Consider the following 25,743-nt stretch of genomic DNA (forward strand, 5'->3'; position numbering starts at 1 on the left):
TGCCTTGCCTCAGGACAAATTGTGTTAATAAAAAGCATGGGGTCCTGGGGACGAAGAGAACCTAAGACCTTAGACATAAGACCTTAGAACTTAGCTCCTTTAGCTAAGCTCCTCTGACCCCCAAAATGCCTTTCAAAATTATATCTCGTCTCCGGACTCTTTATTAGTCTCTGGATTCCTATTAAATCTACGCCCAGCTTTCTCCAGATTCCTGAACCCTTCTTGATGCTGGGACAAGAACCCTGGCACTTCTCTTGAAACGAAGAGCTATTTTTGTGACCACTTTGTTTTACTTTGTCTCTCTCAACCTTCTCTTTTAATATAAATAACTCATTTATATGCAAAGGTAACATTGTACAAAATTAGCAATGGCCTACACTGGGGGCTTGTCCCGGGGGGGGAGTGGTGGGGGTGGGGGGTCAATCAGGGGAAAAAGGAGACATGTAAACTTTTAAACAATAAAAAAATGGTATAGAAATGTTAGAATAGCAGAAGCCTGAGATGTTAATTTCTTAGTTTCCTCATTGTATAAATAAGGCTAGATGTTTCTAAGGATCCTTGGAACCATGAATGTCCTATGAACTGACTGATGAACAGGCTGTATAGAATCAAGGCAGGGTATGAACCCCTGGGTAAGGAGGAATATATGTCCAGTCCAGAAATTTGTCAGACAATGCCACCAGGAACTGTTTGCAGGGGCAAGCACGGTAATATTTGGTGCTTACATTCCTAACTTTCCTATAAAGATATGCTACTGATTTACTAGTCATGACTTTGAACCTTTCTTGAATCTGTTCTTAGTGTACCGTTGCCTGTGGCCTACTAACTGGATGATGTGCAAACAGATCAGTTGTTTGCTCTGCTTGACTTAGTGCACACATTTTGCCTCATGTTATTTTGATAATATTGGTCAGAGATGTGCTAGAAGATTTAACCTTAATCTCAGAAATGCTTCATTTGCATAAACAAACATTTTTCTCTCTGTCTTAGCACCCAAGACTAGAAACTGGTGGTCTCACATGCAGATCACACCCCTGCATAGGCATCCGAGGAGGAAAGTACTAGAAACACCAAGCAGACTCCCAGGAGGAAATAGGCCATGGACTGTAGGTGTGAGGGCCAAAAAAAAAGGATTAATTTCCCTTATCTTCCTATTAAACAACAATTAGACAATGCCCACCCTCATATGTGAAATACGGAAGGGCTTCTGTTTCCTCTACTCCTTCCTTGAGAAGTGGCTAAAACTCAGTACCTTCTTGCACCATGATCTCATTAAGTGTTGATTGCCAACATTTTTCCCTTCTGAGAACATAAATATCCTATTCATACAGGTATTATCTCATGAGCCCAGGGCGCTCCCAGACTCTGCCCTGTCAGCTCTCTCACATCAGCCAGAAATGCCTGAGCCGCAGATGTTGCTCATCACAGCAAAGCCACCCAGAAGTGTCCTGATTATAGAGACACAACACAGAATGGCCGCCTAGGACACAGCAGGCATTCTAGCAGCCTCTCCCTAGGTTAGCCATGTGCTATATTTATATTGAACTTGTTCCACATTTGTTCAAAGCTAATCTCTAGGTATTAGGGAAACACTCTTAATATTATGAGAGGTTTCTCCGGGTACAGAAAATGGTCATCATAGCTATAAATGTAAAGATATCCTGAATTAAAAAAGGAAGACATTTAAAATACTAATTTAATCAGCATATTCTTAACCTATAGCCCAGGAACTCACCTGAAAAGACATATGCAAGTCTGTATAGCATAATATGGATACTTTTCATAGGGACCTAATGCTTTTATTAGATTCTCAAAGAGTTCTATGACTTGAAAAAGCTAAGAACTACATGATAAAAATAATAACCTTTTTTGTCAGTATGTAAAAATACAACTCAGGTCCCCAAGCAACGAGTAACAAGGAAACACAAAATACATCACTTTTTGCTTCCATTTGAATATCTCTGAGCAATGAAAGTACATTCCAAATTAAAAGACAGTATCAGCCACACATGCTCAGTTTGTGAACAGTTACTTTGCTTCAATAATTCATCAAATAATTTTGACAATATAATTTTTAATTTGGCTTTGAATAAATTCATCCTAACAGCGGGGGAAAAAAAGAGGTAAGTTAAATGTAAAACAGTTCCCCAAAATTAGTACCGATGCAGTAAATGGGTCATTTAATAGAATATTTGCTGAATTTGAAGTCCAATAGTGTTTGGATATGTGGAGAATTCTATTCTCGGAGTGGCATCATTCCAGGAAGGCAGAAAACCTGTAACTGAATCTCTTTCACCACTTTCCCCAAACAAATAGGGGTGCACTCCATAACACCAGCAGCCACAGTCTTAACTGTAGCTGACCAAGTCTGAGATGACCTCCAAAATCTGCTCTGTTATTAGTAACATTCTTGTCTTCATGGATTTACCAAAATGCCTATGCGGGCTAGGGTTTCATTCGTGTTGACCCAAAGTCTTCTCCCTCTGCCTGCCCTGGATCCCTTTGGTGCACACACTAGGAAAACCATCATCACCATCCCCAGCTGGGTCATGCAATCGCAGGCCACGTTAACTGGGGGTTAGAGCTATATATGTCTCTGCTAAATGTGAAGTCTGAAATTTTGGTAGAACCACTAGGATCCCAGCATATGTTTGTGATTATTATGAATCCAGCTACTTCCAATGTATAAGTCAAATTGTATCAGTTATTCAATTTCTTTGGGGGGAAGGGCATAAACTGTTTGAGAGTTCCAAAAAAAATTAAGTTTTTGCTTGAGTCTGATTCTTTTTAAATGAATGCTTTACTTCAATAGACTATATGATATCTATAAAGAGTTTAAGAGACCCTCCCAAAGTGAGGTACTTTTATTAATTTATTTTCATTGTTTTGGCTGGAACAATTGATATCTCTTTGGCAACTTGTTTATTTTCATTAATTAAACTGGTGGCTAAATATGTAATTCTCATTTTTTCTTGGCCAACCCTTGATTCAGTTTCCAGAGTGCTACTACTTGAATTCTCATTGTTCTTTCTCTCTCTCTCTCTCTCTCTCTCTCTCTCTCTCTCTCTCTTTCTCTCATTCCTTTAAAATAAGTGAGCTAAGACAGTTTAAGACAGTTTCCCCAATGTCAATCTGATAGTATATTTGAGGTCCTGTGGTACTGTGAGTTACATCCATCACAATCTGAATAGAGCAAAGAACCCTGGTCAAAGACTTGAGAGTTCTGAATTGTCTGGGGCTCTTCCATTGACTCTATGTGACCTTCCAACAAAAGTTATTGCTCTGAGATTCAGAATCCTCACTGAAAAGTGAGAGGCTGTAATAGGTGAAATCTCCAGTTCCTTTTGGCTTTACCAATTCTAGAGAACTAATTGTCTATATTTTGCTAGGATAAGCTTACTATATAAGCCTCACAGTAGGCAGAAGAAGCTGTGTACATTAGGGGACTGAGTTCTATGGCCCAAGGACCACATAAAGTTTTATCACATAAAGTTTTTTGTAATAAAGTTTTTGTACATAAAGTTTTTGTACATAAAGTTTTATTATAACAGTTAATCTATTGGGTTATGTATTGCTGCTTTCATGCTAATAATAGCAGGTTTGCAACAGAGACCATGTGGCCAGCAAAGCCAAACTACTTTTTTAGAAAAACTTTTCCAGTCCCTGGTCTAAATGATACTCATGAGGCATGTGATTTCCTGCCTAAAGACCTCTCCTCTGTTCCCTGAATGGACCTGGAATTCCACCAGTAGAGATTTAAACAATTTACATATGCTTTGGAAAGGAAAACACCTTAAGTGTTGAGCAGATAGCCCCTTGATAAGAAACAAATGATTCCTACCTGGTGCACTAGAACAGCGGTTCTCAACCTGTGGGTCGCGACCCCTTTGGCGGTCGAACGACCCTTTCACAGGGGTCGCCTAAGACCACCCTGCATATCAGATATTTACATTATGATTCATAACAGTAGCAACATTACAGTTATGAAGTAGCAACGAAAATAATGTTATGGTTGGGTCACAACATGAGGAACTGTATTTAAAGGGCCAGAAGGTTGAGAACCGCTGCACTAGAAGGATAATGGAAAGGATCCAGAAGTCAAAGCAAACTGAGCAGGTACCAAAAATAGATCTGCTTACCTCCCAATTGTGCCCGGGTCCACCAAGATGAGTCTTTAGATTCTGACACTGTGATGGGTTTTAACCTAAACCTGCTCCCTTGCTTAGCCTCTCTTATATGCAACAGCCAATACCTGTAACACAGCTGGATGACAATCAGTTATAACAATAAAATAAAACCATCAAAGGGTTTATGTACACTTTTATCACTTTTGGGCTCTGATGAAATGATGTATTTGAATCTCAAACACCATTACTGTAAATAATATAGATATAGATATAGATATAGATATATAGATATATAGATAGATATAGTATTATTCTGTTTATGTGACTTACAAGAACAGGCAATGCTAATCTATGGTGACAGAAGTCAGAAACTGGTAGGGAGCGGGTAATGAAAGAAAAAAGAGGCATGAAGGAAATTTCTGGGGTCATAAAAATGTCCTATATCTTGTTCTGGATGGTAGTTACATGGGTGAAAGTAATCTAACTGAACACTTAACTGAGCATTTTATAAAATGTTGAGTACACCTCAATTTTTAATTTAGTAACTATTATCACTAAATAAAGAATCTATTTGCTTGGGAATATGCATTCAGAAATCTTGGAGAGCTTTAAGATCATTGCCATTATATAATTTCTCCTGCATTAAGATTAGAGGATGAGGTGACAAGTGAAAGGAGAAGAATGGAGAGGGATTTTCTAAGCCTCTAGCCCAGTGGTTCCCAACATGGGGCACATGCCCCATAGGGGGGCAATTTGATGTTTAAGGGGGGCAATTCGAGAATGAGTTATTAACAGTGAATTTTTTGCATTTCTTATGGTTCTAGGGGCCTCATATACATTATATAAATATATATTGTGACATTTATGCATTTCAATTCTCTATTATATGTTTTGAAACTTTATTTGCTATTTTTCATATCACTTCATGTTATTGTTATTTTTTAAACAATTTCTTAGTGATTTCTTCCTCAGTACTTCAACTGTCCTTTCATTTTTTTTATTTTTCTCTTTCATGGACGCCATGTTCTTTCGAAGCTTTTTTAGACCAAGTTTAGGCTTCCTCCACGTGAATAGGAGTTCACTTTTGGAATAATAAAAATTATATGTCACAGAGGGGGCATCAGGATTTTAGAGATGCTTAGGTGGGGCATGACCAAAAAAGGGGTTGGGAACCATTGTTCTAGCCCATTTCCTTCATAGACACATTCTTGCACTATACCATCAAGTAGCTCAGTTTAGGGACCTAGTCTTTCAGAAAAAAACTCAAAAGGAGAAAATGAGGAAATAGGTGAAATGTGTTATTGTTTTTTTAAATTGTGTGTATGTTTGTTCGACTATTTAAAAATACAGAGAAAATATTCAACAACATGCTCACATGTTTCTCTACTTAATTGTATTAAATATTTATTCTAATTTTGTACCAATGCTAATACAAGTATTAAATCTATCATATACGATATTGATAAGTTTCATCTTTCAAAAAATAAAATTTTAAGTTTATTTATTGTTGACAGTATTACAGATGTCACTATTTCCCACCCCCACTTCCTCCCTCCACCCAACCCCTGCCCCACCCAGGCCTTCACCATACTACAGTCCATGTTCATGGCCTATGCATATATGCATATAAGTTCTTTGGTTAATCTCTTCCCATTTCCCCCACTCTCTTTAAACTGGAAGAAAAAATAAAAACTAGAATTCTTAAACAGTACCCAACATTTCTATTAATTGGCCTCCAAATTTATAATCCTCTAAAGATCAGTTCTGCTTATTGGACAGGCTATATTTTTCAAAGAAAAGCTGAAAGATTAACATCTTACTAATATATAATCCTGACTAGGGTAGCTTGATTAAAATAAGCCAAACTCTACTTAGAGTAATTGAAGGCACTGAAATCAGACAACAATTTATGCTTACTACCAGACAGCATAAGTACTCAAGAGATTAAATAAGCAAAGTTAAATGAGAACGGGAAGGGTGTTGTTACAAAATTTGTACAGGTCTGAAACCATGTTTTGGTTAAATATATAGGATTTTCTAATTATCTTCATTTCCAACTTAATAATAGAGAAAATAAAATTTAAGTGTTAGAAAAGACCTTAGAGGTCAACTAATGGAACCTCTTCATTATCCAAATGAAGAAACTGGGCATGTAACTGAGTTCAGTCTGACCCTAATCATTACCCAAGTGCACAGGAAGTGGTCTCTACCTCCCCTCTAGTTTCTTATTACCTGGCCTTAGTCATATCAGCTACTGCGGCTGGATGCATGCTGCTGTTCCTTTTCCTCAGACTGGTTCTTCTGCCAGAAACATTCTTCCCACTCTCATTCCCTCTACTAACTTTTTAAAAAAATATATTTTTATTGATTTCAGAGAGGCAGGGAGAGGGGGAGAGAGATAGAAACATCAATGATGAGAGAAAATCATTGATCAGCTGCCTCCTGTACCTGCCCTACTGGGGATCGAGCCCACAACCCAGGCATGTGCCCTGACCAGAAACTATGACCTCCTGATTCATAGGTCAACACTCAACCACTGAGACACACCGGCTGGGCCCCCTCTACTAACTTTTAAAAACTTAACTTGGTTATCAACTCCTCCCAGGAGTTTTCTTAACCCCCGCTCACTCTCACCAATGTAACTCCTGAGTGTTAGTTACACCTTCTCTGCTCTCCTAGAGCACCTCAGGCATCTTTCCTCAATTATTCTTTCAACCATTCAAATACTGAGTGCCCACTTTTGGCTGGTGGGCTAATGCTAGGGGTACAGAGTGAGAGAGAGACATCACAGCTGCCCTCAAAGGAGCCACACTTCATATGTAGCTGAAATAACCTGTTAATGAGTTCATCTATTCTCTTCAAAGGACTGACTATTAACCATCTTTGTGCCCAAGGACCTGATACAGTATATGGCATACAAAGGCTCAATAGATGTTTGTTCAAGTTCACTTTTATTGTAAGAATAAATCTGAATTCTTATTTTAATGAGTGAAATGACCCTTAAGCAAAATTTAATCTTTAACAATGAAGAATATATTTACCTATTTATTATCCATGTTGCTCTTAGTTTTACATGTCAAGACATGCTCATTTATAATTGTTCCAGTTTTTATTTTTATTAATTATTCTTTACTTCATAACATATTACCAAGAGTTTGTTATCTTATGAATAAAGACTACTTTAGTGAATTCTGGGAAAGCACACAGTATGTAAGTTCAGAACAGTATAGTCTCTAGCAGAATACCAATCCAAGATTTCTAATATTTCTAGGGTCAAAATAATAGAAAATTATGAACATCTCATCATATATATATATATAGTAGGACTAAAGGCCTAGTGCACAAATTCGTGCATGGGTGGGTGGGGTCTGGCCGGCCTGCTATGATGGGAGCCAATTGGGGTTGGGACAGTTGGGGGGGGGGTCTGAAGGGATGCAGGAGGTTGGCTGGCAGGACCTGCCACCATTTGGTGTGGGAGGGTCTGATTGGGGACAGGGCCAGCCAGGGGGAGAGGCCACAGGTGGTTGGGGGTGCCAATCGGGGTCCGATCGGGCTGGTTGGCCACTGCAGTGCGCGTCATAGCAACCAGTCCTTCTGGTCATTCTGGTCATTTCTTTTGTTTCATTGTTTCGGTCACTTGGCTTTTATATATATAGATTATTACCTTCACTACTATTTAATGAATTGTTCCTTTACTCAATCAGCATATATGTACCTGGCATGGAATTAGCCAGGGATACTGAGGTGAATAAGACATGGTCCTAGGTGTCAGCAAACTCCTTAGAGAAGTCAGCTATACAAACACATAGTGAGATACATGCAATACTAGAGGAATGTATGAGGTAGAAGAGACACAAAGATGGAAGAGGCCAACTTAGACTGAAGTGGGAGGCAGTCAGGAAAGACTTCACAAAGGAAGTGATGCTCAGATTTTGAAGACTTCTCTGATAGCTTCTCAACCCAAGGAGAGGTCACATTTCCACATTTCAGCCACCACTATGTTTATTCAGCTACCATTTGTTAAGACTATTGAGTGCCATGCCCTTTAATGGGGGAGGGGGAAGGTGGTTGAGGATACAGCAATGAAGGAAATAGCCATGTTTTGGTCCTAACAATGCTCATATACTATTATGGGACTAGTGGAAAAGTTTCATCCTATATGCAAGAACCTTATTATCAAAGAATCTAAGTAGAGGATTAAATGTGTTTAAGTCTTACATTTTAAATTTGTATATGTTTTTATTGATTTTTTTTTTTTTTTTTTTTTTTGGATGCGGGAGTTGGCTGGCAGGCCCCACCACCATTTGGTGTGAGAGGGTCTGATTGGGGACAGGGCCAGCCAGGGGGAGGGGCCGCAGGTGGTTGGGGGTGCCGATCGGGGTCCGATCGGGCCGGTTGGCCACTGCAGTGCGCGTCATAGCAACCGGTCCTTCTGGTCATTCTGGTCATTTCTTTCGTTTCATTGTTTCGGTCACTTGGCTTTTATATATATAGATTATTACCTTCACTACTATTTAATGAATTGTTCCTTTACTCAATCAGCATATATGTACCTGGCATGGAATTAGCCAGGGATACTGAGGTGAATAAGACATGGTCCTAGGTGTCAGCAAACTCCTTAGAGAAGTCAGCTATACAAACACATAGTGAGATACATGCAATACTAGAGGAATGTATGAGGTAGAAGAGACACAAAGATGGACTTCACTACTATTTAATGAATTGTTCATTTACTCAATCAGCATATATGTACCTGGCATGGAATTAGCCAGGGATACTGAGATGAATAAGACATGGTCCTAGGTGTCAGCAAACTCCTTAGAGAAGTCAGCTATACAAGCACATAGTGAGATACATGCAATACTAGAGGAATGTATGAGGTAGAAGAGACACAAAGATGGAAGAGGCCAACTTAGACTGAAGTGGGAGGCAGTCAGGAAAGACTTCACAAAGGAAGTGATGCTCAGATTTTGAAGACTTCTCTGATAGCTTCTCAACCCAAGGAGAGGTCACATTTCCACATTTCAGCCACCACTATGTTTATTCAGCTACCATTTGTTAAGACTATTGAGTGCCATGCCCTTTAATGGGGGAGGGGGAAGGTGGTTGAGGATACAACAATGAAGGAAATAGCCATGTTTTGGTCCTAACAATGCTCATATACTATTATGGGACTAGTGAAAAAGTTTCATCCTATATGCAAGAACCTTATTATCAAAGAATCTAAGTAGAGGATTAAATGTGTTTAAGTCTTACATTTTAAATTTGTATATGTTTTTATTGATTTTTTTTTTTTTTTTTTTTTTTTTTAGAGACAGAGGCAGGCAGAGGGAGAGAGATATAGAAAACAAAACATCATCGATGAAAGAAAAACATCCAGCGGCTGCCTCCTGCATGCCCCCTACTGGGGATCGAGCCCACAACCCAGGCATATGTCCTGACCAGGAATCAACCAGAGACTCCTTGGTGCATGGGAAGATGCTCAATCACTGAGCCACACCAGCCCGGGTAAGTCTTACATTTTATAAATGCTAGATTTCTTTCATGACTTTATCAGATTTATAGTTTTTGGTAAGTTTTAAAATCTCCCCCTTCAGTTTGCCTTTTCTCTCTCTTCACCTTCTCAAAAGCTAAAATTTTATAATAGGTTCTATTTGCTGCCTGTATTTCCTCACCTCACACTCTTCAAACTGGCTTCCCCCTCTACAACTCTATTAAAGACATGCTAGCAAAGATCTTCATTGCTATCCATGCTACAAGTCCAGTGGACAGTATTCAGTCTTCACCTTATTACTCATTAGCTACTCTTTTTTTAATATATATATATATATATTCTTTTTAAGTAATTATATGTTTTGATTTTTTAAAAATCAACCAAACAAATATCAGCTCCTATCACATCTGATAATTGGGCTTTAGTGTGATTCATTACATTCAGTTCAACAAGCATATATAATTTCAGAGAAGAAGAGAGAGGGAAAGAGAGATAGAAACATCAGTGATGAGAGAGAATCATTGATCTGCCTCCTCCTGCACGTCCCACACTGAGGATCAATCCCGCAACCCAGGCATGTGCCCTTGACTGGAATCGAACCCAGGACCATTCATTCTGCAGGCTGACGCTCTATCCATTGAGCCAAACCGGCCAGGGCAGTCATTAGCTACTCTTGATATGGTTGTCCACTCTTTCTGAATCTAGCGCCTTGGCTTCTAGAATGCTGCTATCCTTTTGGTCTCCATCAAAGGTTCTCGATGCTCTTCCCTTCCCTGATTGACATTGCTCCTGCTCCAGGTTTCGCTTTTGTTCCACTGCTGCCTCTATAGACACTCTATGCTCTCCTGCCAGATCTTACCAGGTCCCAGTAGTATCTACCTCCCAAATGCTGAAGTCTCCTGTGAATAGAGCTGAGAACTTTCAGCCTTGATCTCCCTCCGGTTTCTAATTGTATAGCCAACTACCTGCTGGGCATACACACTTAGCTCAGGATTCCACGTGTTAAACTCATCTCCCCACCCACAATTTGCTCATCCACCAGAATTCTCTCTCTCTCTCTTTTTTTTTTTAAAGGCACGCCATTTTTACTAACACTTACATGCACAGGAACTTACAGAAAATAAGTAAAACTCAAAGAAGTAGTTATACTTAGAAGCTGTTGTGTGCTTCTTAAGTAAGGGAGATATTTGGCTTCAAGGGATGATAAATTGTGGGGAAATGACTAGGAAATATGTGGGAGAAACAAGCGAAGGGCTATTTTGCTAAGTCCTGTTTACGCAAGCTCATCATGTCCATCTTTGATGTGATAGGAGTCATTCTTCTCTCCCTAATGGGGGGAGGGGCACCTTCCTCAGAGGGAATTTATGTCCTGCTTTTAGGCAATGAAGGGAGGGCAGAGAACTCTTCCTGCATCTGCTGACTTCCAATTGCCTTCACCTCAAAAGCACCTTTCTGCCAAAGTGGCACATGTTGGGGTGGCACATTCTGATCCTCTTCAAGGTTCAGAAAGATCAAATACCCGGCCAGTTTATGCAGGTGATGAGTGGGCGACTCTGGGATTTAAATCCACTTCTGCTAGGCTCTAAAGCATCTGCTTTTTAAAAGTAAACATTCAGAAAAACAGTCTGGTTTCCCTATTTTTTAAAATTACTTAAATAATACTTTCATCCCAAATAATAACTGTCATATTGTTACTATAACAAGATGCTGCTTCAGAGTGCTTTTATGAATTAGCTCATTTAATCCTCTAAGTCAGGAGTGGGAACCTTTTTTCTGCCCAGGGCCATTTGGATGTTTATAACATCATTCAAGGAACACATAAAATTATCAACTTAAAAATTAGCCTGCTCTATTTGGTCAAACATTGAATTAACTCACCCCTAATGCCTTGGCAAGGCCAGAACAAATGATTTCACGGGCCTTATACGGCCTCTGGGCCAGATGCTCCCCAGCCCTGGTCTAAGGAGTAGAATGGCAGGATTTGCTAAACTGGATGTACAAAGGAAGAAACTAAGTATCAAAGAATGTAATGACTTGCCATACATAGCCAAGCAACCATGTGGTAGCACCGCTGCAACCTCGTCTAGGTCTCCTTGTCTGTCTAGCCAGAAAGGTGCCTTTTGTTGACTATTTCATTATTGCCTCTTCCCTAACTGCCTACCCAATGAATTTCAATGGGATTATTTCATTTAACCCCAGACCTCGGGGGCATAGCCTCCCAGGGTAATGTGAAAGTCACTGTTCTGAAATCCTATGACCTGGGTCTGAACCCAGAGGGGTAATAGGACCTGCCTTGCGGGATGAACTGGACAGGAGATAAGGCAGTAGAGAATGTTATAGAGGGGCCTCCACTTCCCTGACCACAGGCTTCTGTGTGGAAAGGCTTCCACCAGAAAAACCTGCTTTACTCTTTCCATCTGGATTGTTTATCCCTAAGGCAGAAGGAGTGATGTACCTGATTTGGGCGTTTGGAGAAAGAGCTGGGCAGAACTCATCTGTCCAGGACTGCATTCTGCCTCGCTGTGGGTCCAGAGGGGTCTGTGTTGGTGGGGAGGCCTGTGTTGTAGGTCAGAGGTGAAGTCTACTGCAAACACCAAGCCATGTTCTCCAACCTACCTGATCTGTAAGAAAGGTGCTCTTCTGATTTCCATTGCCTGCCTCCGTTCAGTTGATTCTAAACTCAGGCAGGGAGAATAGATTTTATGTAGAACCCAACAAATAGATTCCTTTGTTTTCCTTGTTCACAGAAAAAGGTGTCTTAAATACACTGAAAAAAAATTGTATCTAAGCAAAGTTATAAATAATTTTTGATATGTGAACCAAGTTTTAACTTGTAGGTATGAAAATGCTTTTATGTCATAAATCTACTAGTAAATGGGTATTACTGCTTTCCCACAAAATCACAGGTGGTTCTGGTGAGGTTTGATAAGTATTTCAGAAGTTTCCAAATGTCATAAGAGCAAACAAAATATTAAAAAACAAACAACTGAAGAAGTGGAATAATTATTATGCTAATAAAATCACTAAAATCTGGGAAATGGTAGTAAAATACTTCTTTTTACCTTTTAAATTAGAGTCATTAAAGTGATTAGCAGTACGAAAGTACTAGGATTTTCCTCTAGTGCCAATTTTTCATACAGAAAAGTCATAGCCCATTTGGACTTTCAAAAATTATTCTTGCCTGGCCAGCGTGGCTCAGTGGTTGAGCATCGACCTATGAACCAGGAGGTCACGATTTGATTCCAGGTCAGGGCACATACCTGGGTTGCAGGCTCAATGCAATTGGGAGTGTGCAGGAGGCAGCCAATCAATGGTTCTCTCTCATCACTGATGTTCCTATCTCTCTCTCCCTCTTCCTTCCTCTCTAAAATCAATTAAAATATTTTTTAAAAATATTATTCTTTGAACTTGTTATAGCTCTTATTACTGAGGTTTGGGAACCCTTCCACCCGAGGGAATCAGTACATCAACTCGTAGTAAGAACAGACTGACTGATAATCCTGCCCATTCACTTTCCTCCTCTGGTGTCTCAGACTCTCCTCTCCTCTGACTTTTCTTCTATGCCAGCTCCTCCTTGCTGACTCTTCCACCAACTCTTTAAATGCTGAAGTTCCTGGTCCTCCCGTTTTCTTCTTACCTTTTCCATGGGCATCCCATCTACACTTGTGTTGAAGACTTCTAAATCCATACTTGCCCCCAAATCATTCTCCTGAAATACATTCAAATTCCTAACTGCTGGAGGAATCACAGCTGTCTCCAACACAGCATGTCTAGAACTCAACTCTTTCTAAACACTTCTCCCAAATTGAAAGATTTCAAATAAAAGTCAGCTTCTCTTGACACACTGGAAAATCTGATAATACAGAACCCATGTGAAAACAGCTGGCTGGAGGTAAGGAGTAGCTGCCTCCTTTAAATGAAGCCTGAGGCCTCCTGTTGTGCAGTCCCTACCACTTCCAATGTCCTGTACCTGGCTGACTTCACACAATACATTCCTGGCCTGGCAACTGTAGATGCCTTAGTTTGTGACCCGTGAAGTAGGTCATCCAAGATCATCTGCTGAATTAAGAAATGAATTAATGAACCAAATAGCATCATTTTTTTCTATTCAGACTGGAATTACCTGATTTTATTGAATCCTGGCTCACCAGTTACTAAACGGATTGCAATGTTGCATAACCTCGCTATGCCTCAGTGACTTCATCTATGAAATACTCATCCACCAGAATTCTCGATTTTAATTAATACCACTCCAAAACAGAAACCCAAGTTATTTCTCCTAGTCCCCAGTAGACACTTCATCACCAAATCAAACCAACTTCACTGCTTGTTTCTCCCACATAATCTATTATTCCTTCACCCACATTCCCAGGACCATAGTTTAGGCCCTCATCACCTTTCCTTGAAGAATGGCATTAGCCCTCTAAATTTTTTCTCTACCCCCAAGTCATGGTCCTGCTTAAAACCATCTTTTATACTCCAGAAACTGGGGGAACCTGGAACAGAATGATCAAACAATTACAGCATTACAATTTTATTTTATAGACTTTAACCCAATAGTGTTGAAGCCAGATTAAAACAGCAATGATCTGAATCCAGTATGAGCAGGGAGGGGAAGGGAAGAGACAGAAGAGAGAATAAACTGGGTAAAATGTGGTTAGCTGAAGAGAGCTCCCTTCTTAAGACATAAGAAAGTCCTCCGAGTAGCATCTTCCACGAACTATAAGAGAATTGTTGCTAATTTTTTAACTCTCACAAGAACTTTCTAGTCTGGATAAAAGGACTTTCATGTTTGTTTAGGACTGGTGTAATCAGAATCAGCTTCACTGGGGCTTCTTCTAAGCAATGACTCATGTTGTTTTAGCTGGTGCTGACTCTCTGCCCCACAGAGGATGACACAGCTTTGAACAGGCAGAGCACGGCCTGGCCTGCTGTCTCCAGCTCCACACACGCTTCCAGCCACTGGGCGAGGTGGGCGTTCTCTAGAGCCCATCTTTCTGCAACTAAGCACAATTCAGATTTCATAAAAACAGTTGCCAAGTCAACCTCGTAATCACTGAGCTTGACAAATGAGGAGGCAAAGAAGTTAGGTTGTGGTATGTTAAAAATCACAGGGGCCAGCCGTCCTCTGGTTTCCAAAACAGAATGTGCGGAAACTTAGTCAGCTTTTTCCCCGTTTAATTGCTTACTCTATTGAGGTCAGCACATGTTTTCCTTTAAGATTCCAATGAGACGTTGCAGCCAGTGTGTTTTCCAGACTCTCCACGTAAAACTTAAGGAGTTAATGTGCACGGGTAGTTGTAATAGTATTTGAAAGGAAGCTAAGGAAATGCCATTCTCACCACCACCTTTTCTCTAGTTCTTTGCTAGTTCTTACTGCTTCCCAGTGAGAAAGCCCGTTTTCCCCTCATCCATGATCTCCTTGCTTTTGGCCTGGCTGCTTCCAGAACACACTGGACCATGTTGTGGGCCTCAGTCCCCTGGTAAGGGGAGCTGGTGACCAGGGGGCAGCAGACGGTAGTCAGAGCCTGGCTCAACAACTGGTTATTCCTTCTGAGGCTCCAGCGAGGCACTTTCCCATACTCTCTTCCCAGTTGCATTGCAGAAGTTGTTCCTTGCAGTCCTCACTCATGACTGTATTTTCATGATGCCCAGTTCCCATTGATAACACACTCCGAGCAACCTGGCTGATAAGAACAGTTAGAGAAGACTTCTAAAGACAAGGCAGTTAGCAGAGGAGCCAGACCACTCTGTTTATATATAACTAAAATAACTGTCCAATCTCTGTAGCTCTGGTGCCCTGAGAACCAAAGTTTATCAAAATGAATACCTTAAAAAATAAACAAGTGCCCAGAGCCTAGAGGCCATTCTGATTCTGACTTCTCCAGAAGATTCAAGTCCAGACTATAATGGGCCCCGGATTTGTTTTCTAAACAGAAACCCTTGAAGCCCAATCTAGGTGTGGCATTATCCATGGCTCCAAGGTCACTGATGGATAAGAACTGTGCCCAGGCTTATGAGAGACTAGAGATGGCTCATGGGTCCAGATGGCCACAACCTATCGTATCTTACCCTCAATTTCTGAGCAAGACTTAGAACAGAACTGATCTTCACAAAGGTATCCAGGACCTGGCTTGGTCCTATCCTTCGGTTGGTTTCAAATAGAGATAAGGTAAAAACCTGACTGAATACTGGGAGACAGAGAAGAAGGCCCCACTACATTCTTATGGAGTGTTTTCTCAACATACATTAAGAATTCTTATGTTATAAGTCATATTGCAAGGAACAGAGTAAAATATACATTTTTTTAACCACAGAAATCTACCTTAGTGGCTAAAGAAAGCAATTATTAAAACTAAAATGAAAAATTCTAAATGCTAGTTACTAAGAACATAAACCTTAGGATTAAAGGATTAAGAACTGCCCTCCCCACTTCTGCCCAAAAAAGCCAAAGGAAGATTTCCTGTTACTGACTGCTTGGGTCTCACTTTCTTGGTCAAGTTGAATGACTTCTCTAGCACATTCTGTCTATTTTAAAATATTCTTACCTAAATAAGACTGCATGAAGGGCAAGAATAGTTTTTAAAATTAAAAAAAATAATAATCTTGTAAATGCACTTCTTTCAAGTGATAACATTTTTCTAATAAACTATTTATATGCACTCACACTTAACCTACTTCATGTGTATTTCATTAAAACAAAGTAGGAATGATTGCAAAAGGAAAAACTAAACCAAAACTAAGCATTTATAACATCTACCATGTTGTTGATGCTGGTTGCTAAGGGGGATATAATAATACTGACCCTGCTCTCCATAAACCTACAACAAAATTCAGGCAGAAAAATACTAAATACATATTAAGTAATGTTTCAATATTGAAATAACAGGTTAAAAAGCACCAGTTTTGGAAGGATTGGGAGGGAATCCTGGCTGTCTCATTACCTCACTGTGTGATCTTGGGCCTCAGTTCCTTCCTGGTATAGGACTGTTGTAAGGACTAAATGTCAAGCTCAGTTAAGGTATCAATAAAACTAGGCCTTCTTTTTAAAGCAGACACCACCAGACAGTGCATGATTAATTACCAAATGATTACTGTTATGACAGATGAAAACTCTTCTGGCTACTTGGATTAAGGAATTCTTCAGAAGTTTAGTCCTTACTTCTTTGACTATGTTTATTCTCTTTTGTTTTGCATTTTATCTCCTGCCACTTAAATATGGGTTTAGTCCCAACCATTGACATGTTAACTTCATCTACTGTGTGAATTTTTCAGTGTGGTAATGAAGATAGGGAAAAGTGGGAAGGAAAGACATCAAATATCATATCATTAGCTATAATGTCATTTTAATACGCTTAACATTTTTTCTAAACACCTGTCAGATTTCTCTACTGATCTGTAAAGATAAAATCCTTTTTTAGGATCTTTGTAGAAAGATAAATGCAATGGCCAGTGTTTTCTAAATTGATTTCATAAATGAATACTGAACAGGAAATGTCAAAGGAATTATCTTCCTTATACATTACAGATATGCAGATAGAGATGTAAAGACTTATCTCTTATACATAAAAGATAATCAGTACCACAATTTAGAATTACTAAAATAGTACAAATAAATCTCAAGTGTTTGACAATTTCAAAACAACTACATACTACTCTGTCTCTGATTTCCGTTTCTCTTTCCTGTCCTTTGTATTGTGTGTTTGTGTGCAGTCCTCATCTGTTCAGGATCAGAAGTGGAATGCACAGGTTTAATTAGTTTTAAGAGTAACATGAGACACTCAGCTGGTTCTCTAAGTGACACTTAGAGCATGTTCTCCCACCCTTGGAATTACTTGGCACTTACTGCCTGTCAAAAGGATAGTTTTATCAAAAATATTCATTTAGCGAGGAGTGATTTAACACATTTGATACTCGAAGAATGTCTCATAACCCCCAGATATTTAAGAAGATGAAAACACAATAAAACAATCTACTGCTTTCTTTAGTTCCCATCTTAGAGAATAAAGCAACTTTATTATTTTGTTTTGATGTACACCTCTAGTAATCACAAAGAAATGGACACATGAAACTTCATGGGATGAAGAATGACACATGATCTGAAACTCACTAACCCAAGTAACCAGAGCATAGCAAGAAACTGAAAGCAAACCAGCAAACCAAAAACTCAAAGAAACCGACATAAATGCTATCAAAATCTTTTGTTAAATTACACATTTTAGTCCTTTGAACAGCATTTTCTTTACACAGCTCTAACAAGCTTAATTATCTAATCAAAAGTAGATTACAAAGCATATTAAAAATAGCCATAGCAGAAAGAACAGAGTACTGCCAAAGGCTTTCAGGACTGCCTAAAAATAAGGGGAAAATAACAACAATGATAGATAATACTTAAATTACATAAGAAATAAAACATTGCACCAACATAAGCTATTTACTATTAAGGCAAGCAAACTTACACATCGCAATAGATGCCTTTACTACAGCACTAGAAACCACACTGTCTTACTAATGAGTCATTAAAAATGGGTCATTTCTATATTATTTAAGGCTATGTCTGACTTTTCATACAAAGAAACTTAAAGGCAAAACAAACACTCCATTGCTTAAATGGATAAACTTTATTCCCAAAATGTGCGTCAAAGAAACATTTTATTCCCTTTACTATGCTACAAAACATTTCACTTTTATTCTTTGCTGGAACTAATATCTAGAGACCATACATTGAGAAAACAGAGAACAGAAGTTACTTTAGAAATGAAATAGTTTGGTTTAAGGATGGAATGAGAAGAAATGTTGATCATATGCATATTAGAATGTTTGCTTTCATTATAACATATTTGCAAATGTTCAAGGAACACTAGAAGGGAAAAATGTTTTCCATCAGGAGAAACAGCTCTAAGAAAACAGAAAGCCTCCTCCATGGCCTCACTAAGAGACCCCAGCAACGTGAGATTAACAACTACCCTCTTTTTTCCCTTATCCTCACCCAAGGGTATTTTTTCCATTGATTTTTTTAGAGAGTGGAGTGGAGGAAGGAGAGAGTGAGAGAGGGGGAAGGGGAGAGAGAGAGAAAAAAAACAACAACATTGGATGTGAGAGAGAAACAGTGATTGGTTGCCTTTTGCATGTGTCCTGACTGGGCAGGGATCAAGCCTGAAGCCAACCGAGATGGGAGGTACATGCCCTTGACCAGGAATCAAACCACTAAGCAGAACTGGCCAGAGCTAATAACTACCCTCTTGAGGCAGAATTTCACTTAGCATCTTTGTGATTAGTTTTCTTTTAATCCAATAATAAAATTTTCCTTCCAAAGAATGATGAAACTTTGAAAATTAGAGAATTTCTTTTTATAGGTTTCACGAACTCAGACCAGAAAAAAAAGTAAACCATTCTATCACAAAACTGTGGGGGGGAAACGTAGGTTAAATGACTATTGATGCCTTTTTACATTTATTTGGTTGACTTTTTAAAGATGTACAGTAACTCCCCCATGATCATTCTCATATATTAATCACAGAGGAAAATTATAGTTTTACAATAGGGAACCCTGGCTGACATCACCTTAAGCAGGTGATTGAAGTTAACATCAACATTAGTGAGACATATGACATCACGTACCCCTGATATGATGTTACTGAGAAGGGCCCAACATCATTCTGCAGAACTCTCACCCAAAATGGATACCTTCAGTTTAATCACGATAGGATATCAGACCAATCCAAGTTGAGAGACTTCTTCGAAACAACCAATCAGTACTCTAAAAGCGCCAACGTCATAAAAGACATGCATAGACAGTCACAGATTGGTGGAGGTTTGGGAGGCATGAGTCAATCCATCCTGGATTCAATTCTACAACAGAATTGAATTCCAATGCTAGTGGAAAACCGGTGAAACCAGGACAAAGTCTACAGTTTAGTTAATAGCATTTTACCAGTATTCATTTTTCAGTTTTATAATGGAACTGTGGTTTTGCAAAATATTAACATAGAGGAAGCTGGGAGAAGCTTACACAGAGCTCACTGAACTACCTGTGAAAGTTTTCTGTAAGTCTAATACTGTATCAAAATAAAAGTTAAGAAAAAGTTGTCATCTTTATCCTCATGAAAGTGACTCTGTAACATCCTAAGTTCTCTAAATTTTGTGGACACATGAAGGATTAATGACCAGGGAGGACAGAGTAGGTTAAAAATGGACAAAGCAACTGGCCAAATGTTTGGGCAAACGACAGGATCAAAGGAAATGTGCCAGATGTTTTCCACTCGCTCTACGCAGGGAGGCACCCCACTCAGCAGGGGCCCACTGTAAAGAGAAACCGGAGACACAAACTCTGATTTCATCCTAACATAGTGACCTATAAATATCTTCTTTCTTAAGACTCCTATTTCCCTTATTCTTTCTGAATCCTCTAGATAAAGTCCAACTGCTGTGCTTATGTATATGCCCATAAACTCACAGAAATGTCTTTTAACTAATTTCAATCCAGGAAAGTACCAATTAACATGTCATTAAAAGTTCCTAAACTTGGTCTTTTCTACAAAATCGTTACTTTCCAGTCATCATTTTCATTTTAATAGAATCATTCTCATTCTAGTTATATGAGGAAACCACATCCCCTTTACAAAAGTCTAACATTGTTGTAGAATTAGAATGTCCAGGATAACCTTGGTTAGCTTCTATGTTTGTTTTTGAGGAAGAGTTGGTTCTTTTCTTCTTCTATTTTTATCCTCTCTCAGGAAGTTTATGGCATAATGAGATAAACATAAGAAATACTCATGGCCATTTAACACTACACCTTCACAGAAAAATGTGGTATATCTTATCTGTATATAGCTTAGAAGATCTTTGAAACAAGATATTCAGCTTTCTCTTCATCTGCTTTTCACTTTGTAAGTGAAGTTATTTTGTATGTATGTCAACATGTTCACCATGGACTCTGAATGAGGGTGTAGAAGCTTAGCCTCTATAAAAGGCACATGATTCTAAAGACAATTCCAACCATTTGTTGTAACAGAACTGAGAATGTATAAGCCTTCATTCTCGTTTTTCTTTACAGGATAAAATGTAAAGGACAGAATGTTAAAAAAGAAAAAGAATTACTTCTCTTCCCAACAAATACTTAGTATTCTTGAGTCTCTTTCCTGCATGAGCAAGTTGTAGGGATTGGTACCAAGACTATCTTACTCTTCTCCTTACATCAACACTGTGGTTAAAAGTGATAATAGTAATAATACAGCTAACAATTAGATGTTTCCTTGGGTCAGACACTGTTCCAAGCAGCTGAAGCAAGTTGCCTAAGGCCACATGGCAGTAAAGGGTGTAGGTGGAGTCTGACCCAAGCCTGAGTAACTGGTGCTTTATACTGGATACTTACTTTAATAAAACAAAATGGGCAGGCCCGAAAGAAATTGCAATGGACACCCTGCTTCAGTGTTGAAGATTAACAGGGAGAAGCTTGCGATTGAGCAGCCTTTACTCAGCTTCAGCGAGTGCTGGCAGGCGCAGCCGAGGCCTGAGCTGCTGAATCATTTGATTTTCTTTCTTTTCTCTCCTTTCTCTGTTTCTCTCTCTCTCTCTCTCTCTCTCTGAAAGTGGCAGTCTAGATTTGTGTCTTGATTTTGAAATGTTACTGCTTATTTCAAACTTTTTCTAAAAATCCTAGTGGTCTGAAAGGTAAAGGGACTTGGTTTCATTTATCTTTGAATACCTAATCCCTAATGTGCTGCTGGCACATAGTAGGTGCAAAAAGGTTGCCTTCTGCTGTTACAAACCCTGCCATTTTATATTTGTGGTAGGAATTCATTAATTTATTCACCAAATATTTACTGAACTACTACAATGTGCCAGACACTGCTCTAGGCACTTGGGATACAATAGTGAAGAGAAAGGGGAGAGAGAAGCAACAGAGGATAATATTTTCGTGGGAGAAACAGGCCAAACGAAAACAAAAGCACATAAAGTCAGATGGAGTGGAGGACTGGAAAATAAGGAGATGGTTTGCTTTGAATTGAGCCCATGCCGCCCAGAGCTAAAGAATGAAACTTAGGAAGTTAGATACAATAGTCCATGCTTCCTAGTGCCATACTGGTCACTACTCCACAAATATGTCACACATATGTAAGCAATTTAAAGAAAAGGGTCAGAGAGAGAGAGAGAGAGAGAGAGAGAGCGAGTGTGAGAGAGAGAGAGCTTTCTTCATAAGGAGAACAATAAGATCTTGCTCCTTGGCTTGAAAGGAAGTATTGATCAGTAGTTAGTGAGTCAAAGGTTAATAACTTGGGCTTGATTATTTCTGTTATCTGACTCATGATTGATGATGTCCTCTGGCTCCACTAAAGACAGGAGCCCCCTTTTGATTGCTGTTACTGGGAACCAAGGAATTAAGCCATTCTCTAGTCATTTAGTTGCAACAGGGGCAGGGGTCGTCTATCTCCTGCATCAGAGGGTGAGTGGCACAAAGGTCCCTATAGAGAGGGTACAGGGCAGTCACCAAAAATGCAAACTTGGAGCAACATAAAGCTAACTGGCAACTGGCGTGGCAAAACGCTAGCTAGCTCTGACACACAACTCTTCTGCTCTCATGTATTATCATTCCATAAGACCACATGCTGAGTTAATGGAACTTGTCCTCCAGTTTGCTTTGGAAACGGATGTAGTTTCAAGTAGCCCAAATGGCACAATCTGGCTCTTGCTCCTGGACAGCTGCTGGGAGCTATAGACAGGACAGCTATCCCAGATGAGGCATATGCTTCCTACCGCCAAGTTGTATCTAAAAATGCACAAACCTGGTCCCCAGCTTCTCATCAAATCACTCATATCTATTTCGTACTCATGATTTAAGTAATTAGAGTCAATGATTATGCTTAGAAAACACCCTAAAGACAAATGCAAGTGTGTATGTTCAAGCAGCCTTTAAAATAATGCGCACAGCCCCTAAGACTGGAAGGAAAATGTTATTTTCTCATTGTCTTTATATATAAAAATTAGATTTTACTCAACCTGCACTTTTTTGGAAGAAACAATATTTTCTTTGTTAGTCAAGCCCAAAAGAGATCTCATGCCAAGACATTTTGTTCTTGTCATGGATACTAGCCAAAAAGATATTCCTTGAAATAAAAGTCACAATCTGTTGAAAGCCTCACAAGTCCACTAAATTAGGAAACAAGTAATCATTATCACATAACTAAAAAGCATGAGAAAAAAATTAATGACTTAAAATAAATATGCAAACTCCCCAGTTGTAAAGAAAACCATCAATGGATCCATAGCTGCAAAATAACCTCATTTAAACAAATAAAATTTCCCCTAAATATGTGTCAGATATCAAACCATCCTACTTATCAGTGAACTACCTTTGTCTACCCACAGAAACTTCCTAAAAGTCTAACATCTTTGGTTTCATTCATGGAAGTTTCATTGGCCTTGATCTTGCATCAAATAGATGGAAACTGATAGAATAATTTAACACAGATTCCTGATGTATTACATCTAAACTGCACATAATGAGATGGTTATAGGTCTTTTGACTATTGTATTTAAAGAATAGTCAACATTAGCAATAATGAAATAATACCAATGTATTTATACAATTGAAAGTTGTTGTTGTTGTTGTTTTTAAAAAATCTATAAATAAAATTGTTTATAAACGTCTACTGAGATTTACTTTTTGGAGAATCTCTCCATCTAGTGCGCATTCGTTCAGGTGTCATGGAGTTACCTAAGAAGCTCTGGATAGGATTCGAGGATTTAGGATAATGTATTGTAAATTCTTTACTTTCTGCTTGTGTTTCATTTTAAATGCCTTTTTAAAAATTCTCCAATACCTCCACGGGTGAACCTGGCAAAGACGAGGCAGATGCCTGCTATCACCAAGTTGTCTCAAGAACACAACTCTGCTACCGATTGCTGCCTTCAGCCGTGGCGGGTGCGACTTCGTGCACTTCCCACTTCCAATCAAGAACAATGCAAAGAACAGCAGGCTCACTCCCATGTCCACCAAAACTTGCAACAACAATCAAGGGATGGTGGAGAGATGCCCAGGCAGAGAACCCCGGGGCCAGCCGGAACCCCCCACCCGGAAAGCCCTGCTCCCCCCGGAGCGGCTCAGTACCTGCTGCCCGGGTGGCTGGCGGCGGCGCGGGGCGCGCAGCGCGGCTCGGAGCTGGGCGGCTGGGAGCGGGCGTACGAGTGGTAGGCGGTCAGCACCACGCCGCCCGAGTCCTCCACTTCCATCGTCAGCCGCGCATGTCCTGGCTCCCGCCCGAGAACAAAGGCGGGGACCAGCATGGACCAGCACCGGGACCCCGTCACCAGCGGGGAGGCAGGGCCCATCCAGCTCCCGGGGGCTCTCTCCGGGCTGTCAGGGCAGCCGGCCCCGCCCGCGGGGCAGCCCTATTAGCATAGATTGCAAAACACGCCCCGGAGCCCTGGAGGGGGGTGGGGGCCCTGAGGACGAGGTGCTGGGGTGGGATCCCTGTCTCTAGGAAACTGGAAACCGGCTGTGATCCTTCAGGGCTCGGGCGAGCTGCTCTAGTCAAGTTTTTTTCTTGCTTTGTTTCTTTTCCTTTTCCTTTTCTCACCTCCCCCCTTCCACCGGGAGGCTTATCCGATCGCTAGGAACATTTCCTGCCTGGTAGCCCGGAGTGAGAGAAAGAAACCCTGCCCGGGAGCCCGGGCTGAGCAGGAGAGCAGCCAGGTCCACGCTTGTGGTCTGGGAAGAAAGGAAGAAAATGCAACTCTCATTTACAGCATCCACATCAAAAATGGAAGAGCCGGATTACGTTGCTGTGTACTTAGTCAAGTTACAATAAACTTGCTTTCCTTTCGGGCAGGTAATTCCCGCTTACAGCAGGCAGAACATGTCCCTCCCTCGCCCTCAAGGCCACAACAACCAGGCTCTGACCTCACTCCCACATCCCTTTCCTCCTCCCAGTCCTGATCAAATGAACTGACCGCTTTCAGCTGGCCTGGAAATCAGGCTTCGTGAGCTGAAGCTTGTTACTGCCAGAGGTCTTGATGGGAGGTTGAGGAGGCTGGGTGGCTGGCTGGAAAGAGCCTACTTTGACTCTGTCTTTCACACCCTGACAAGGTGTGTTACCTGCTGTCTCTTACACTCCCCTGGGAGCTGGGTAGAATGGAAAGAGGAGTTAGTGCACCCCTGGCTGAGGGATGGCCTGTTATGCTACTTAACATCTCAGAATCTGCTTCTGCATCTGTGAACGGGAAAAGAATATTCTTTCTTCTCAGGGCATTAAAAGCACCAACGACCTGCTAAGTTCTCAAGAAACATGGTTCTCTCTGCTACTTCCTTTACAGCCATCCAGGGAGACATTTGTTTTCACTGCAATTTCAGAGGTTGGGAAAACAAAACATTTTTCACCCAAAATGCTTTTTTAAAACATGTTTTGTTGATTAAAGAAAGGATGGGACAATAACTAACATTTACCAAAATACTCATGTATTGGACCCTGTACATTAGCTCTTTAAACAACTCTCTGAGGGATTATTACCAGAATTTTTTGACTAAAGAAACTTATCAAGCATCCGTGTATGGAAAAGGCACTGCAAAGGTTGTTTCATTCCCCAAAACTTGCAGACACAAAGAGACATCTGTTTACCTACTGTGTCTAATGCCAAATACATTAAAACTATGACAATACTTTCTTAAAATGTGAAATAATAAAGACATAGTGTAAGTATGGATACATGTCCACAATGCCTCATCTAAAACCTTGGAACCAGATACGTTTCAGAATCTATTAATATTTTTTCATTTTAAAAGTAACGTGGTGCATGCACCATTTAACATAGAAACCCTCCACCCGGTACAATTAGGGACAGCACTCTGTATTTAAACATATTTTCTTTAGCAAAAAGAATTGACCCTAAGTGCAATAAAGTCTATGATTGGTCTCACATCAATTCAGGTCAGGTTTATCACCAAATAAGTTTTGGCACCAAACTTTTTTTTAAAAGGTGTACTTTTTACAGCTTTTCGAATTTTGGAACTACCATAGGAATTATAGTAGTGGAACTTTTTATGGGTATGGGATTTCTCCTTGGAATTTTTTTTTTCTTTTCTGAACTACAGACTCACAATTTTAAATACCTGCAGGGTACTTC

At 39.9% G+C, this 25,743-nt stretch overlaps 1 protein-coding gene across 1 annotated transcript in view; it reads right to left on the minus strand.

Annotated features, from left to right (window-relative positions):
* Positions 1-24,186, minus strand: part of ARHGAP28 (Rho GTPase activating protein 28) — a 140,902-nt gene extending 116,716 nt beyond the window's left edge. The window contains exon 1 of the mRNA XM_005868747.2: positions 23,732-24,186. Coding sequence (XP_005868809.1) covers positions 23,732-23,952 — 221 coding nt within the window. The 5' untranslated portion in view covers positions 23,953-24,186. The remainder of the gene's footprint in view (positions 1-23,731) is intronic.
* Positions 24,187-25,743: the final 1,557 nt, after the last annotated feature.

Source organism: Myotis brandtii, unplaced genomic scaffold, assembly GCF_000412655.1.
Source record: "Myotis brandtii unplaced genomic scaffold, ASM41265v1 scaffold276, whole genome shotgun sequence".
NCBI lineage: Eukaryota > Metazoa > Chordata > Mammalia > Chiroptera > Vespertilionidae > Myotis > Myotis brandtii.